This window comes from Myotis lucifugus, unplaced genomic scaffold (genome assembly GCF_000147115.1).
Source record: "Myotis lucifugus unplaced genomic scaffold, Myoluc2.0 scaffold_11, whole genome shotgun sequence".
NCBI lineage: Eukaryota > Metazoa > Chordata > Mammalia > Chiroptera > Vespertilionidae > Myotis > Myotis lucifugus.
This window is the reverse complement of record NW_005871059.1, coordinates 6,818,874-6,837,415: the sequence shown is the minus strand read 5'-3', so window position 1 is coordinate 6,837,415 and position 18,542 is coordinate 6,818,874. Positions and strand designations below refer to the sequence as shown.

The 18,542-nt window shown below is 37.3% G+C and overlaps 1 protein-coding gene across 1 annotated transcript in view; it reads left to right on the top strand.

Annotated features, from left to right (window-relative positions):
• Positions 1–18,542, top strand: part of UTRN (utrophin) — a 433,433-nt gene that overhangs the window by 79,295 nt on the left and 335,596 nt on the right. The window contains 1 exon segment of the mRNA XM_023750172.1: positions 10,559–10,620. Within this exon segment, the coding sequence (XP_023605940.1) occupies positions 10,559–10,620 (62 nt within the window).

The window sequence follows — 18,542 nt, the reverse complement described above, 5'->3', positions numbered from 1 at the left end:
GCAAGCAGACAGGAGATCTTTCTCACTCAATTTAGTTTTTTGGCTGCTACATTCTCTTCCTCTCCTACTTGTCCACATCCAAGTGGAGAAAAATACAGTTTACAGGTGGGTGCTTTAAAGAAAAAAATGGTACAGAGTATTCTATTTTATTTATTATAAAAATAAGAATATATAACTAATAAAATTAGGATATTAAAATCTTCTCTGGGTCTTCTTAGAAATAAACAGTACTAATATTTTGGCTCTTTTTTTTCCTAGTCATTTATGTACACAGTGTATAAATATACCCTATATACTCTTTAGTGACCATAATTTTTATTCCTTAATGTACATATTGAGGAAAACCTTTCTATGTCTTTAAGTATTCTTCCTTATAATATCATTTTAATGGTTGTATTTATGCACAAAACATACATTTAGGTAGTTCCCATGCATGGACATTTTGATTGTTTATAGTGTCTTACAATTATGAGGAGTATTTTGAAGAACATCCTTTTAAATATCTTTAATTTGTGTGTCTCATTATTTCCTTAAGATAAATCTCCAGAATTTCTGAATCAATGATTTTATAACTTTAAAATATTTTTGTTTAAAATACTGACTTAGCCCAGTGGGTATGGCTCAGTGGATTGAGCATTGTTCTAGGCACCAAGAGGTCACTGGTTCGATTCCCAGTTAGGGCACATGGCTGGGTTGCAAGAGGCAGCTGATTGATATTTCTCTCATCAGTGTTTCTCTCTCTCTCTCTCTCTCTCTCTCTCTCTCTCTCTCTCTTCCTCTCTCTCTAAAAATCAATAAAAAATATATTTAAAATACTGACTTAGTCAGAAAAAGAGAATGTTAGATATCAGTAGTTTTCAAAATATTGGGCATGTATATATTGGTTAAATAACATATTACTAAAATTAATTATTCCTCTTCTTTAATGTAGCTACTAGAAACTTGAAAATTATGTATATGTCTCACATGTATTTCTATTGGACAGTGCTGTTTCAGAGAGAGGATTTAGTTAAAGGAATTAGTCAGCATCAGGAACTAGAATCCTCCTAGCCAATGGCTGAACACAGGGCCTTAAGGGATCTAGTCTCCTCATCTCGCCAGATTTTTATTCTGTTTAATCAATGGTGGAGCATGTCTATAAAATATTTTAGCCAATTCACATTCATTGAATAACACTAACTTCACCAGTGCCAATTCTCAAGCCACAGTAAAAGCACATTTCTCACATTTACTAAATTAATTAGCCAAATCTCTGGTGTTAATGGTGACAAGATAGCTGATGCCTTGTATTGGCCACCTCTGGCATTTAGCTTTTCTAATTAAATTACAGCTCCCCTTCTCTGGAGTATTGTCCTGGGTTGGGACCACTGTGAGCCCCTAGCCTGGTTTGCATGCTGGAATATGTGTGTTGACCTATGACCAGCTTTTCCTGTGGTTAAGGAACCTGGGGAGGCATCTTTGGTACCTGCCTTCTCCCTTCCCATCTTTCCTTTCAGGATCCCCCTTCTTCACTTATCAACAAAAAGAACCATCTTTCACCCTCCTCAAATCTCACTGCATTACAGTGCTGTTAGGCACCAAGAAAGGGAGCAATTTAAGAATGCAAAACAAAGAATACTCCATTAAAAATTATTAAAATGATCTGTGCCTTATTACATCTAGGAACAAGGCTTTGTGCCTGCCATCTTTATCCATCCATCCATCCATCCATCCATCCATCCACCCACCCATCTTAGAATGAGAATTCTGAAGTGAGCTGTTGTCCTGGAGATACATATTAACAAGGTTTTTAGATAGAAAACTAAAATCAGACTTCCCTTGTCAGAAATTAAGTCTGATTTAGGTGTCTAGTTTGACAATGAGGACTAGCTTTTGCCAGTTAGGTAATAGAGAAGACATTTTCTATTAATTGAAGAGCTAAATTTGCAGCTCCTTAACAATATGCTAGAAATTATATTTTCTTGCCTATTTAAATTTACCATAAATATTAGCTGTCAACTTAAAAAAACATACATGGGACTTCTTTTAGAGGTTCATGAACACAAAATGTTTGAAGCCTCTGATTTAAACTGACATAAATATAGCATTACCCTTTCTCTGTAGATATTTTAAAAAGTCTATTATAGACATCATACAGGAAGTTTCAAGAAGAGAACGAAAAGATGCAAAAAGACATTCAAGAAAAGAAGTAGTGGAAAGAGACTCCAATGCTCTTGGATTGCTGTAGGGTGACCAGGACTGGTGTCGCCAGGCAGGCTTTATGGCTGAGAATTCTAGAATGGTCCAGGGAGGGATGTTGAAGAAGAATACTCAGGGAGGCAGGATGGAGGAGGTTTGGATGTTCAAAAAACTAAAGCAGTCAGAAGAAGGAAATGGGTACTGAAAACAACGAAAGAGGGGAAGAGTCCTGGCTCCAGAGATTCTGCAAATGTTGGGATGTGGTCATGATAGCTCATAGTTCTGTTTGTGGGAATGTTCTGGCCTCTAAGATTGACTAAACTTTTGCTAGCATCTAATCTGGATGACCTGGAAATGCTTTTTCTTTGATCCTTGAGTTCCTTGAAGTCACATTGCTCTTGGGGCTACCTGGGGACTCTCCTGCTTAGCTGATGACACACAGATAACTAAATTGAAGTAGATCTAAGGAGGGAAGCCAAACTATATTGCCACACTTCTTAATTCACTGGAGTTGTTGGCTTTGGAAGGTTATCACTGGCATCTACATTGCTCATTCATTTAGTCTATGTATTCAGTCTCTCTCTCTATATATATACTTGTATCTGAGTGTGATGACCCAAAGTTGTGATTATAGAAGACACATGGTACACAGTTAAAGGTTTTCTACATCAGGTTTATAGATAATACTAGCATTCCTATAAAGGAGTGCAGGGAGCTATTTGGGTTCTGAAAGTGTTTTCTTTTTATTTTGATGTTTTTTTCTATAAGATTTTTTTGTTTGAGAATGACTATTTATTGTTTATTTTTATTGTTTTATCATAAGGAATCTAAAAACATCTCTTAGATTTTTCATAATATGGAAAAAAATAAAGCAAACTCTGAAAAAAATGCTGAATATTTAACAGCTTGAAAGACATATTTTTTTCTTATTTTGGAAAGTAGAACTTGTCATGACAAAGTCTGAAGTCAGATCAGTGGAATTTTTTTTACATTCGAAAAATTGTTCCCCATTCCCATGAAAAGTAATTTGCATGAATTTTCATATATCTAGAGATATCTGTTTATGAAGCAGTCATTCTTTTTTGAGATTTCTGTAGCATTTGTAGAACATAATAGACTTTTACCTAATAGGAATAAAGTGAAGAATCAGATTTCACAGAAGTTTTATTTACTAAGTCTAAATTTTGTCAATAACTAAAAAAAAATTAGTTTTCTATTGGCTTTTCATGACAGTGACTCATCATCCTTATGACTCATTCAGTTCCTCCTAAATAACCTCTCTTTGTTCTGTGACATTTCAACTGATTGTAATAAAACTCTTTTGCTCCAGGATAAGAGTCCAAAGTGAAGTATTTATATGTCAAGTTTATAATTACTGTCCCCATAAGTTGAGTCCTTGTTCTTTTGCATTTGCATTACATATACTAAGGTTAATAATTAAGACATTAATAGTTTTTTTAAAAGCTATTTACAGAGAGGTTTCAAACATTACCAGATGCCTATAAATCTTACAGATAGTCTTCAGATTAAGTTTAGAAGCTCTAGAAAGTGAAAGTAGGAATACATTTCCTCCTGTATTCCTATGCATTTATTTAAACAACTTGAGGAGTTCATCAAGGAGAAAATAGGTAAGGTCCGAAATTAGAACATGGCCAGGAATTAATGGATCTATCTAATTCTGAAAGTAATTATTTGGGTACTAGATGAATGATTTTGCAACATTGTGTAGGATAAATGAAAAAGAACATCTCTGAACCCTAGATACTTCGGGGTGTCATGCTGTTGAAGTTGGACTAGTTCAGAACATCTTCAGGATATCTCAAAGGTTGGGGGGTTTTGCTTAATAGTTTTTGCATTTTCAAAACTCAGTCTTATGGTCAACATCATTAGTGGTAAGGGAAGTGCAAATCCAAACTACAACATATCATTTTATACCTACTGAGATGGTTATAATAATAAAAGGAAAATAAGTATTAGTGAGGATATGGAGAAATTGAAACCGTGTACATTGCTGGTGAAAGTGTAAAAGGGTGTAGCCACTACATAAACATTTTGGCATTTCCTCCAAAATCGAAACATAGAATTGCCGTACGACCCCACAGTTCCTCTGGGAGGTATAGTGTATGCAAAGGAACTGAAAGCAGGCACTTGAAGAAATAGATACTAATATGCCAGTTGTCATTGCATCGGTTTTTTACAATAGCCTGAAGGTAGGACAACCCAAGGGTCCACCAACAGATGAATGGATAAATAAAATGTGGCGTGTATGTACAATGGACTGTTTATTCAGCCATAAAAAGGAACGAAATTCTGACACATGTTACAATATGGACAAGCCTTGAACACATTTTACTAAGTGAAAGAAGCCAGACACAGGAAGTCGGATATATGATTCCACTTATATGAGATATCTAGATGAGGCAAATACATAGAAATAGAAAGGTTAGAGGTTACCAGGCCTGGGGGAAAGGTGTTTAAGAGATCAACTGAAGGATTTGTATGCATGCATATAAGCATAACCAATGGACACAAAACACTGGGGGGTAGGGGAGGCCGGGGGAAGGTCAAGGGGAAAAAAAAGGAGACATATGTACTACTCTTTGTAATACTTTAAGCAATAAAACAAAATTTAAAAAACAAAACAAAACAAAAAAAACAGTTTTGGGAGCTAGAGAAGTATTAGATAAAGAGGCATGAATCCTGCCTTATTTATGACACCAACTAACTGCATGTTGTGGGCAAGCTTCTGACATTTCTGGTCTCTGGTTGATGAGGTGCCTCTTTATTTTCCTTCCTGCTCTTATGCACTGTGATTCTGTGATAGTAAGGTGGGCAATCTGGTGGGTTAGGCTGGGTCTCAGCTGAAACATTTTCCTCCAATGCTGAGAATAATAGAAACTGTCTATTCAGTCAAGGTGGGGCTGTGGACTTTCTTGAACCCAAGTGCTCCATAATTGTAATGAATTTGGGAGCCAAGTGGATGGGTCAGAGGTCATGCTAACAGAGCATGTGTTTACTTAAACAGGTTGATTTTCAAGGAATCTATATCTTCTTATAAGACATTCTTTTGACCATTTGACCCAGTAATCCCACTTCTAGAAATATATCCCAAGAAATCAGACATACCAATCAGAAAGGATATATGCACCCCTATATTCATAGCAGCGAACTGTATGTTAGCAGCACAATTTACAATAGCTAAGGCTTGGAAATAGTCTAAGTGCCCATCAGCAGATGAGTGGATTAAAAAACTGTGGTACATCTGCACAATGGAATACTATGTTGCTGTAAAAAAGAAGGAACTCTTACCATTTGTAACAGCATGGATGGAACTGGAGAGCATTATGCTAAGCGAAATAAGCCAGTTGGAGAAAGATAAATATCACATGGTCTCACTCATTTGAGGAATATAATGAACAACATAAACTGATGAACAGAAATAGAACCATCGAACAAACTGTCCAACCTAAGAGGGAAGGCAGGGGCAGGGTGGGGGGAGAAGAGGTCAACCAAAGGACTTATGTGCATGCATATAAGCATAACCAATGGACACAGACAGTAATGGGGTGAGGGCATGTGCTGGGGGGTGGGAGTGGTTGGGGAGAGGTCAATGGGGGAAAAAGGAGACTTATGTAATACTTTAAACAATAAAGAATTTAAAAAAGAATGATTTGGAGAAAAAAAGAACATTCTTTTGAGCATATATTTCTAACTCTGTACGCTTGATCCTTTTTATGGGTTTCAACTGTTTTCAGGATGGAAAACTTTCTGAAGATTGGGTTATTTTAGAATTATTGTCTTGACATCATTATATGTTACAGTCCTCTGTGTTTTTTTATAGATACATAATTATGTTTTATTAACTGTGCTCTTCTTTATAGGGTCTGGTATTTAGTCTGAGCCTGAAATGGAGAGGGTGTTATTCAATTATGTCTTAATCTGTCTAGAATGCCTTTCTTCCCATCTTTGCATGAACCAAACTTCATCTATCCTTCAATATATATTGTAAACACCGGTTTCCCCCATGAAACTCCCTTTGACCTTCTCTTGCTTGGATGTGCATTGAACACAGGCTCAGGAGGTGGTCAGACCTGGTTCTGTTTGTGACTCTGCAACGTAGTATGTGGGTGAGATTCTTTTAACTTTTATCCCTGGTTTCAGCTTCTCATTTGAAAAGTGAATCGTTTTCCTCTTCTTTCTCACTCCATCCATCTCCACGTCTCCCTAAGAGACCATCAACTGTTTCTTTGCTTTGTACAGAGTGAAGCAAAAGTCTGTTTTAAATGCAGTTTTTATCTTTAAGAACTTCAAGTTATAAATGCAATAAACTTACAAAAATATAATTTGAAATGTTATCACAATTTCTTATACACTTAGGTAGTTTGACAGTTTGGAAAAGCACATTTTTTAATTTTAAGTTTTTCCCCCCCAGATCCTCTGAGGATGTCAGATTTTGAAACAGACTCAGGAATTTAAGCACTCTGCATTTGAACCGTCTGTCTCCTCTTGTCTCTGTTTCTTTGTCTATATATTTATAGTACTTTACAGATTATTTACATAATATTTATGTTTCTGTATGACAATTTAATACATATTGTTTGAATAAATGAATTGGTGTTTTTCAGAGACCAACAAATTGGGTCTGACAAAGCGGGAGAGGAGAATGACTCAGCCTTAGTAATAGATTTATGTTGGGGTTGATTCACATACTCGGAAAAAGACGGTGGTCTGAAATGCTTTCACTGCTTCTGAAATCATCTCCGTTTGCTAATGAGAAACTGGCTTTCTAGGTTGTGTTAAATTTCTTGAAAGAGGCTTCCATAAAGTCAATCCAAGTTTCAAATCATCCAACAAGATATTTTTTTTTGGCCTAAATTCTAAGGACTTCTTTTCTGAAGAGTTGCATCTTATGAAACCCAGGTTATTGCCAGCCAATTGGACACTCTTCAGTTGCTTTGAAAAGTGTACAAGGGGTCATGCTTTCTCTCTAATAGTAGAGTTTTAATGGTGGTGTATGTGCTCCTGAGATGTGTGTGTGTGTGTTTCCCTAGGGGATGCAACTCCTAGTTTCTCTGCCCCATTTCCAGGTTAACGTTTACATTGAGATTTGTTGCTAAGCTCTGCTAAAGGCATTTTTGATATGCACTTGAGCTGGTGAAGTGAAATAAATTTCTAACTCGTTTCTTTGAAGATTTATCAGGCAGTTTTGTTGATGTTTCTTGCTTCGTTTCTCTTACCCATCACAGAAATAAAATTCCAGGCTAGGCAGCAGCCAAGGCCCTGGATCTGCGTGAGCATGTCAAAAGCATTCTAAGAAGAGCAAAATATTTAGAGGAAGAATTTGGAAAATCAGCCTTAAGGGATTTAACACATTTTTCTTCTAATTCAGTCCCGTGTTTGTCCCCCTAATGGAGAAAGGTCATTAATGGGTAAGATTTACTGAGGCAGGAAAGGCTTTCAGAAACTAAATGTGTTTCTAAACTCCAAATCTAAAGAAAACACTAGTTTGGGATCCAGAAAGAATATATTTAGACTGTAAATTATACTCACTCATTAAATTCATATAACAAATATAGTTATATGTAAGTTAACTAATTGACTTGATAATGGAGAGTTAACAGAATTCGAGACTTTTGGAGTTCTGTATAAATTTCTAGGAAGGCAAAATGATTCATCAGAATAGCATGACTTAGATTTTGAGATGTCCTGCTACCACTTTGCTAGTATATTTTCACCTCCCTGTTACAGAGACCTGGGCCAAGGTCGTAATTGTTGTGGTGTGGAGGGCAGTTCTATACTACCAAGTGTTCCAAAGCTGTTACATTTTTAATCTCATAATCGAAAAGCTGCAGGCTAATTCCTGTACTTTACTGAATTCCTGTCTGGGGTGTGTGTGTGTGTGTGTGTGTGTGTGTGTGTGTGTGTAAAGAGTAAAATGTGAACTTAAGGCTTATTGAAATATGAAATATGAATCCTTTTTTCCTCTTTAACTATACCACAAAAATTAATATAAGAGAATTTTGATGAATTTTGGAGTGTTTTTAAAATGTTTGGATTTGATTATCTTTTACAAGCCAATATTTTATTTTATATTGGACTCAAAGATCAAAGACTATCGTAGAAACATTACCTCATTGATTTTTATAAGCATCTCTGTATGGTGGGAATCTTTAAAATTTGATTTCATTCTATATTTGATAAAATTGAAAGATTTTATTTATCATTTGATAAGATGACGGGTACTTCATTCTACTTTACACCTGTTGAGTATCCTATATAGTATTAGATAATTTAATATGTTTTTGAAAATAAGAAGGCTAAATACCTAGAAAAGAGGTTAAGAAAAAAAAAATACAATGTAGTAATATTATCCCTTAGAATTTTTCTTACTTTATGGTCAAACATTCTTAAATTGTATGAAGGTTATGAAATTAACAGAATTTAATATTTATGACATATATATTTGTAGCATTAAAGAATAATAGATATGGCAGCATTTACAAAAATAAATCTTTTGAAAGTAGTGGGACAAGTAATTGGATTTATCATGTGCTCTGGACACTGATTTTAATATATTTATATTGGTGGGCTGGTATAGGCTCTCTGCAGGTTGATGTGTCTGGTTGCCTTATATTCTGTGTATAATCTGTGCTCTGTCCCTCTGGGGTGTGATGGTCAAGGCTGGGATATTCAGAGTGTGTAAGCAAGTCCTCTAGGTTGATTAATGGCTGATATGTGGCATTGATCAGATGCAGAAAGCCTGCAATCGGGACTGATGCTGACTGCATTGTCCTCTCTGGAAGGAAGGCCTCTGCTTAGCACAATTAACACCAAGAAGTTTCTTAGAGAGCAGCTTTGTTTTTCTCCAGTTGTCCCCTCTGTGTCCCGGAGTCAGTCTCCAATTACCCTATGGATCTATAGAAGTGCACTTTCCTGAAGCTGCTGCTATATTTATTCCAGGAATGACCTTTTCATTACAAACTCTCCTTCCAGAAGAGAGTAAGGACCAAAGACGCCACAGACATGGGGAAGTGTCAGGGGTGAATTTAAAATTATGCTGTTAGAGCTCAGTAACGAGGTCTGGGTGGGAGGAAGCCCCTTCAGATTGATGGATGGAGGGCAGGGCACACTGGGGCCTCCTCTCTTATTATTTTGCTGTTATCATGCGGCAGGGGGTAAGGGGGGGGGTGGGTCTCGCGCAGCCTGGTGGTATGAACCGTAGTGGAACCAGCAGTGTGTATATAACAGCTTTCTGCACTGTTCCAGGTGCTCCTTGGGCAGCTTTCAGAACTACTTAGAGGTTTTTAACAGACAGCTTTGTAGGACTTAACAATGACTCTTGCTGGTTGTATTAGCATATTGGTGAGCAATTGAAGAGGATATGACTAGAAGTAACAGAAAGGGTAAAATAGATGTTTATCTGATTTGTTCATACATATACTATACTAACAACAGTAATAAGAGCAAAGAAGAATTGAACACCAGCTCTTTGCCAAGTATTTTCCACTTATAGTCACTAATCCTCACAGTGTCCTTATGAGCTGGGTGCTATTTATCCACATTTTACATATGGGAGTTTAGAGGCCAGGAGCCCTTAAATGACTTACCCAAGGCCACAGGCTAGTACATTGGGATGTGGTCTATTTGGTTCTAAAGCCCTTTGATCTCTTTGTTATACTGCCAGTCCTCCTTATAGCCAACTAAATAACCCTGCCCATCTTCAAGAAGTTCAGGATGCTTTAGTTTTTTAAGGTCAATTTTCATTTGTGCCTTGAAAAATGAATTTGTAATTATTTTTTAAAAATACTGATTTCTCTACTTGCAAAATATATAGATCATATTTATGGAACAAGATCATTCAAATCTTGCCATGTCATTCTTTCTACAGGAAATAGGGTATGGAATTGACTATAAACCTTATACTATACTCATACTAAACCTTGAACTAGTTTTTGTTCTGGAAGGCATAGAACTCATATGCAAAGGAGGGAAATAATGAATTTCTTAGTTTTTAATGGATATTTTCGATTTTTTTGAACATGCTGACATTTTTATTATGCTGAACTATTACTTAAAATGCAAGTCTGTACTGCATATGATAGTTCTATCCTACAAATGTGGATTTAATGGCTGCTGGCAATATACCGATGCTTGGGAAAGGTGCCTGAGCCTCCCTGTGCTGCATAAATGTGTTAGCGGGCTCCATAAATGCTGGTCGTCAGCCATGACATTCTTCATTAGCTGGGAATCATTGTGCCTCATGGAGTCTACCAGTAGCACCATTTAAAACTCCCTGGGATAGAGATGATCTGGTGTAGCATGCTTACTAAAGGTCCAGTGTCTCACACTTTTCCCTTCTCTCTCTTTTTCCCTCCCACAGATGAACACAATGACGTGCAGAAGAAAACCTTTACCAAATGGATAAATGCCCGCTTTTCAAAGGTAACCAAGACTTTCCAAAACCTTCTGATGATTCAAATGCTTCATTCTGATTGATGGAGCTTAGTGGGAAGTACAGTGAATTTTCCCCGTGAAATGTGATCTAACAAAAAATATAGAGATACATGTATTCTTCTTTTATTCTCTTCTAAGATAGGTTGAAGTGGAAATTCTGGTATAAATAGTTCAGGGTGCAAATGGCTCTTTATTTTCACCTGGCAGCCTCTGGACATTAAGCCAGTAGTTTGCTCCTTTTGCCTCTCTGAATCCTGGGTACATTTAGGAAATGAGTATATCATTGGGAAGATTTTGTGTTCACTTAGCTAAAAAGGTGATATAATTTTTCCTGGTTAGGATCATTCAGGCAGCCGTTCTACCCTGTGCAGAAAAGTTTAGGGATTTTTACACTGGTTGTGGCTAATAATGCTTACCTACCATGTTCTTTTCTTGTGAACTTCCTCATTTTTTCCCCCAAAGTTGTATTCTTTCCCAGTATTTCTTACCACTTGGATTATAATCAAGGTTTTGATTTATATTTTGCTCAGGGGCAGAGTAAGCTGAAGAGAGGAATCGCAACACTATTTTTCAAACTTGTCCTAATAGAGTTATCCATTGGTTATTGAACTGGTTCCCTCCTGGGGCCTCTGGGTAATCCAGAGGCTACTGGAATTTTGTTCTGAGTCTGAGATAAGAGGAAAATTTTCAGGTTAGTGGATTGTAGGATGACACTATAGCAAGAAGAAAAATAAACCTTTCTCAGAGAAATGCCATTATGGTATTTAAAATAGTATGACAGCTATTTTAATTGAGTTATTTTTTAAAAAAGTTTCTACTTGGGAAGGTTGCAGAGGTTAGGAAAATAAACATTGCTGTTTCTTTGAAACAAAATGAAAGTGTTTTAAGATTACTTTGAATAGCAGTGCAGTTAAAAATTGTTCCACATACCAATACTTAAAGTTGGTTATTTGATTGCAATGAATTTTTAGGTTTTGCAAGTTTTTTGTTGAGGGAAATTTTATCTTGCCTCTGAGAATGTAAGGAGCGTGAAAACTGTTTGACATTGACGAAAGGTCAAGCATATAGAAGTGCTTGCACAATTGGTGGTTTTCTGTGTAGGATTATTCCAAAGCAGACAGAGGTATTTTTTTTTTTTTTTGGTAAATTTTAATTTGTTTTGTTGTAGAGGCACAGGTAACCTTTGGGTGCCTTTGATTGCCAGTGGTCTCAGGATAGATTTTTTTATGAACTTGATATTTAAAATTTCACACTTATAATGTATATATTATTTTGTAACATTAGATTAGGGCTTTTAGTCCCATGCAAATCATTTGTTCCAGGAGGCTTGTAAGTATTGCCAGGACAATGAAAAGCCCAAGTAATGTTGAAGTAAAAGTTGAAGTTATGTTAAACTGACACGGAAATTAAAAGCTTGTTTTATTTGGAGAAACAGTATTAGAAGTTGAGCTGATTCTGGAAACAATTTCTTTTAGATTACTTCTAATAAGAAATAGATGTCAAAAAAGAAATTTGGATGAGTCTAGAACAAATGTATCAAAGAAATTATGAATATTTGGATATAATGAAGTAGAGGAATATGTTAAACTTCATATATATATATATATTTATTTTTTATTTTTTTATTTTTTTATTTGTTTCTTCTGGCTGTCTTAAGTCCATTAAGTCTGACTGCTTCCATACTGGTGACCAGAAAAGGACAGATTGGGAGATTCCCATAGACTCCTTGCTTGGCTTAACTCCTGCAGAGCTGGTGTCACTAGGTAATCGAGAAGCTAGCACAAGGAAAAAAAATCTGTTGAAGGGGATGAATTGTATGTCACTCCTACTTTATCCATGCCCTTTGGTATATCGTGGTGAACTTTAAAACAGAATTCTTGATCAAGTCCGCTGCTTTCCTGTGGTATGGGCCCCTCTGGAGAAATAGGGCCAGTCCCATGTGGTAGGAAATCCAACAGACCCTGATGGCATCTTCTGCCATTTAGGAATTTGCTTTAAACTCCTTCTCCAAACATTAAAAACTCTGTGGCTTCCTCCCCGTCCAAAGTTTTGAACGTCAAGTCTTTGTTGATTCCAGTACCCTATATATTCAACATTGTCTCTTCCTCTCCATATTTATCGACACCTTTGGCCAAGTCAGTGTTATCTGAGTTAGGAAAATCTGTGAAAGACTTTAAGATTGGCAGAAAAGATTAGTGGGAGCCCTGCCAGCTAATCTATCTGGGTTATCTACCGTCCATTATTTTTGAGTTGCTCTGCAACTCTGTGACTTGTAGATAGTCATGCAAATGATACATATTCATAAAAATGTAAAGTAGCTTGGGATGCAATTGATTATTACCCCCTGGAGAGACCTGTTTTTTCACCTATTAAAAATTTATTTCACCTTTCCTTTACATAAACATATGGCATTTTGAATTCTACTTTGAACCAGTTTTAACACCTTACTGGTTCCCTCATTAATTAATGAGTTGAAGTCTTTGACACATGTTATATTACATTTGAATGAAATCCACAACTTTACCCTTTTTAAAAAAATTATCCCTGAACACACAGACCACTGTAATACTTTGCCAACTGGTTCTTCCTTTCCATGCTTCACTTTATCCATCCCCTTCCTTTCACTTTCTACAGAGTAGCTGGAGTGATCTTACAGTGTAAGCCTAATAATCTCTTTTTTTTTCTGTAAAATCTTTCAATGGCTGCTCCTTGTTTGTATTCGGTTTTTAAGGCCCTAAATAGTTAGCCCCCCCCCCCCCCCTCAATTTACTCCTAATTTCATTTTACTCTACTCTTGCCTCCTAATTATGCTCTAGCCACATAGTCTGTGTCCCCCCGACCCAGGGTCTTCCCATGGCTTGTACACAACTCCTTCCTCCATCATTTCCTGGCCAACTGCTGCTCTTCCTTGCCTGAGCTTAAATGTCACTTACTCAGGACACTTTCTGAGCTCCTGGAGTAGGGTGGGTATGCTCTATACCAGCGGTTCTCAACCTATGGGTCGCGACCCCTTTGGTGGTCGAACGACCCTTTCACAGGGGTCGCCTAAGACCATCCTGCATATCAGATATTTACATTACGATTCATAACAGTAGCAACATTACAGTTATGAAGTAGCAATGAAAATAATTTTATGGTTGGGTCACAACATGAGGAACTGTATTTAAAGGGCCAGAAGGTTGAGAACCACTGCTCTATACTCTTAAAGTGTTACCTTTTGAAGCACTCATCATAATTGTAATTTAAATAATTGTATCTGAAAGTATTTGTCTCTCCTCTCCTAGATGGTGGTATGTTCCATGGGTGCAGGGCTGTCTGTTTTGTTCACTGAAACAGCTCCAGGCACTCCGCAAGCATCCAGTGGGTACTTATAGACGTAATAAGTAAATGAATGGCAGTGACTGAAACACACATTTAAATGCCTAATACTATATATCCATAAACCAGTTAGAAGTTGATTGGAAAGAGATAGGAGTGTGGAAACGAGAGCAAAATGGCATAAACTGTGTTATTTCATGGATTTGAATGCTTCGGGGATTTTGCTGCATTTATTCAAAAAACAAACAAATCCAACTATGCAAAGGTTTCAAAATACCTGTTTGATATTTATCTGGTTTCTTGGATGTGTGCTGCAAAGTTTATTAAATCACCATTTGGATTTAATAGGTATCATTTTCTTATCTATTGGGTAGGAGTCTTCAGATAGGATCCACCTATAAATTTAGAGTGAAGAAAATGAGTTTTTAAACATAAAATTGGGTTAATTTATTCCTTGACAAAAGAGATTTGGAAAAGAGCTTGAGAATCCTGAATACTATGGAACTAAAACCATATTTCAATTTTTAACTATATAAAAGAAATATGATCGTTAAGCAGCATTCACTATATATATATAATTTGCTGTAAGTCCTTGTTAATATCTCACCGAGTACTCAGTGCTTTGGAGTTTGGTTATCCTGAGAAGTCACACAGTATAGAAAAACATATGGTTGTTGGATTTGAAAAGTTATGTAAAGCTCAGAAGAAGATGATTATCGAAAGGAGCTAAGAGTTAGGAAATTAAGCACTTCTTGCTGGATATGTGGCTCATTTATTTCTGACCTCTGGCAGATTATTAGCCAATTTTTTCAGGTCTCTAGTTTTTATTCCTCTAGCTATGAGACACACTTGATCATAATTGCTTGCCTCATATTGCTAAGAAATAGAGAGGCATTATTGTGAAACATTATGGAAGATTATAATTAGAAATGCTAAATTAAAACCCTATCAGGTACCCCAAACTTGTGGTATCCCTGGCCTGTGCTATTATATATATTTTAAAACAGAAACGGAAGAAGAAAGCATTGGCTCAGTAAGCCCACTTGATTCCATTTTCTGGTGGGTAAAGCATGAGTGTTTTGTTCCCTCTAATTTGAAGAGCCTTTGGTTTGTTAGTGGGCTGGTCTCCTGGGGGACCAGCCTTGTTGCTTCGCTGTTGGGAAATGTGTTCTGACTTTAAGCCTGCATTTTCTTTGGATGACTTTCAGAGCTTCTCATCTGGCAGAGCTGAGACGTACAAATTGCTGAAGCTCTTTTATCGGTTTAGTGAGGCGATTCTCAAAAAAAAGGTTTAACACATAAAGGTTAGAGGTAGAAATGTGCAAACTTAAAAATGCTGAACTTGAGTTGGGCATATTTCTGCTTTTCCCCTTTTGAAAACAAAGGTGAGCCAAGTTTTCATTTAGTTACTATTCCAAACTTGACATTTAAAAAGACAGAACAGAAAAGGGGGAAATCTGGAGCATTTTTTTATAGGTTTCAACGTGAAGAGCTATTCAAATGTGTTCCTTTTAGAGACAGTGATACGTTGCTGTTAGTGGCCTATCGTTTTCTCCTTTTTTCATCTTAGAAGTTGATAGTCACAAAAATAGAATTGGGAAAAGATGTGGAGGGAGGTTTGTAGAGGAGGGAGCAACAAAAGCATCCTGCAGGTGTTTAAGCCTTTTTTTAAGTCTCGTTAAGGAGACTGTCCAGGCTTCCTTCTGTGACAATAAATAGCATTTCCAGTAGAGATTTGAGCCCCACAGTTACACACTGGGTCTACCATTGATTTATTTTCATGAATATGTGTGAGGCATATAAAACACTCAACTAAGTGTCTTAGGGGCCATAACCATTCAAGTGGCCCCTTAAGAAGTTTCAGTTTATGTCTACGCACCAATACCTCTCAAAATCAAACAATAAAATGTATTCCACATTCCTAAACAGCTTCCAGATAGGTTTTGGCTATATTATATAAGTTTGCTTGTTTTGTTTTCATTCTGTTTGATTTTTGTTTGTTGGTTGGTTGGTTCCAAACATTACACTTGCAAAAGTCACTTTCACCTGGTTACTCTGATGAAACTAAAATAAATACCTAAGTAAATAATTAAATAAAAAAATAAGAAAATTAAATATTATTTAACAAGCTGTATTTTGTACATATTGAGTACTTAATAAATGATTTTGACTGAGCCTATTCGTATTTATAGTTGTTAAATACATTTGGTATTATAGGCTGAATCTTTGTAATTAATGATCAAGTTTTGGATTAATCTGCTAAGAGGAAATGCCTTTTCACCCTTCACCTAGAAAGCAGTGAGCAGAGCCGCCTACTTGTGTTCTTCTATTCAGCCTGTGTGAACCCTCTCCCCCAATTTCGCCCACTCTTCCCCTCCAGGATCACTATACTCTCTCCAGTCACCACCCAGGGCCAGCTTTGGGTAAATGCCAGGTTAAGTGGTCCTTGCCCTTTAACTCTCAGGTCCATCCTGCCCCAGCTCTTCCGGTCCTCCTGCTGGTCACATCCAATGCAGGCATTTTAGGCCTGAGGAAGGACCCCCTCTCTGCTGGAGGCCTCCCATGGGGAGGGGAAAGCCCCCTGTCCTCTGACGCCTGGGCCTCTCCCACAGGCTCCTGCATCTTCTGCTACTGCCTCTCAGGTGTGCCTGGAGGTTCCACTCCAGAATGGTCATATGTATATTCTGCCTCCTGCAAACAAAAATAATTTTTTTCTTGGAAAATTATTTCTGAACATATGGATCACTGTAATAACCTGTCATCTGGTTCTTCCTTTCCATGCTTCACCTTATCCATTCCCTTCCTTCCACTTTCTACAGAGTGGCTGGAGCGATCTTAAAGTGTAAGCCTGGGTGGGTAGGCCTAAGCCAGTGTGGGCCAGTGAGCTATAAAGAGAGGATTGGTGAAGAGAGGTGGTTTTGAGGGAAAGCAGCCTTTTCTGTTTAACAGAGCTAGGGGGCACTGGGCCCATTTCCAGTTGTACCTGGCCTAAGAAGCTTTTAGCTGCAATTGCTGCAGGTAGCCAGCTGCCACTAACTATGAGGGGAGCCTTACTGGGGTGCTGGGGACATTGTTATTGTTTTCCTTGCTAGGGAAATTAAAAAACAAACCTGCTAACAAAAAGGCCTTTATTCAATATAGAATATAAGGAAAACACAATTTATTATTGGATATGCAGTTCAGACTAGTTGCATGCAGGCAGTGGCAAAAGACTAGACAGAATTTCACATGAATATGTGGTAAAGTAGAAGAAAGAACAGTGGGCACTCATCTCCTGGAGGGACAAATGGATGCACCTTGTGAGGTCTCTCGTCTACCTCCTGAGTGAGTGTTCAGATGTTTGTTATCTTGCATTGGAAACTTAGAGGCAACTTAATCCCTGGTCAAAAAATTGGGCCTATTATGTTTTATTTTTTTTACCATTTAAAAATGTTATTAAATTTATTGGGGTGACATTGGTTAACAAATTATATAGGTTTCAGGTAGACAATTCTATAATACATCACCTGTGTATTGTATTGTGTGTTCACCATCCAAAGCCAAGAGTTCTTCTGTCAACATATATTTGACTCCTTTTGCCCTTTTCTGCCTCCCTCCCACCCCCTTTCCCTCTTGTAACCACCATAAACTTGTCTCTGTCTATGAGTTTTTTGTTGGTCTTATGTGTTTGTTTGTGGCTTTCAGGTTAATATCTCACATGTGAGTGAAATCATATGGTTCCTAACTTTTTCCGTATGACTTACTTTGCTTAGAATGATATTCTCAAGGTCTATCCATGTTGTCGCAAATGGCAGTATTTATCCTTTCTTATGGCCGAGTAGTATTCCATTGTTTATATGTACCACATTTTCTTTATCCAGTCATCTATCAAAGGACACTTCACTTGTTTCCATGTTCTGTCCATTGTGTATAATGCTGCCATGAACATAGGGATACATATATTTTTTCAAATAAATATTTTCAAAATTTTGGGTAACCTGAGGAGGGATTGCAGGGCCTGTTATGTTTTTAAACGGACACTCTAAGGGAAACGAAGGGGCAGGCAGCTGCCTCTCCTGTAGTAAACAAAGAAAGTGGCACTTTATTTACCTTTACGCTACCGTTGTCAATGCCATAACCAATGCCTCGTGCTGGTGCCACGGAAGCCCATCTTTTTAGGAACCACATTCTTCAAACGTCTCCACTGCTTTGCCAGATGTGCATATGTGGAATCAGCTGTGTTGTCTATTTAGTCTGCCTACAGACCTTGCCTCATGTGCATATGGAGTTGGGGTTAAGTCAGCCAGCAGCCCTTGCCTGGTTATTTGTCCATGATGTGTGAGCCCCACATATGGGTCCTTACCATTGCAGTTTTATGAGCACTATCTCAGTGACTTTGCTTATCAAAATCAAGGTAACAGTTCTGTTACTTGCTGTATGACTCCTGATGCTCTGAAAGACTATGTGGTGTAGCTTGTGTTTTATAGCATACCGTCATTTTTAAGGTACATGCACATTCATTGGTTTGATTCCTCCGTGAATACAGTGTAAATCATTGCTCTGGAGGTAATGTGGTGTTAGTATGTCACCTGAGCCATCTGCTTCTCTTGTTC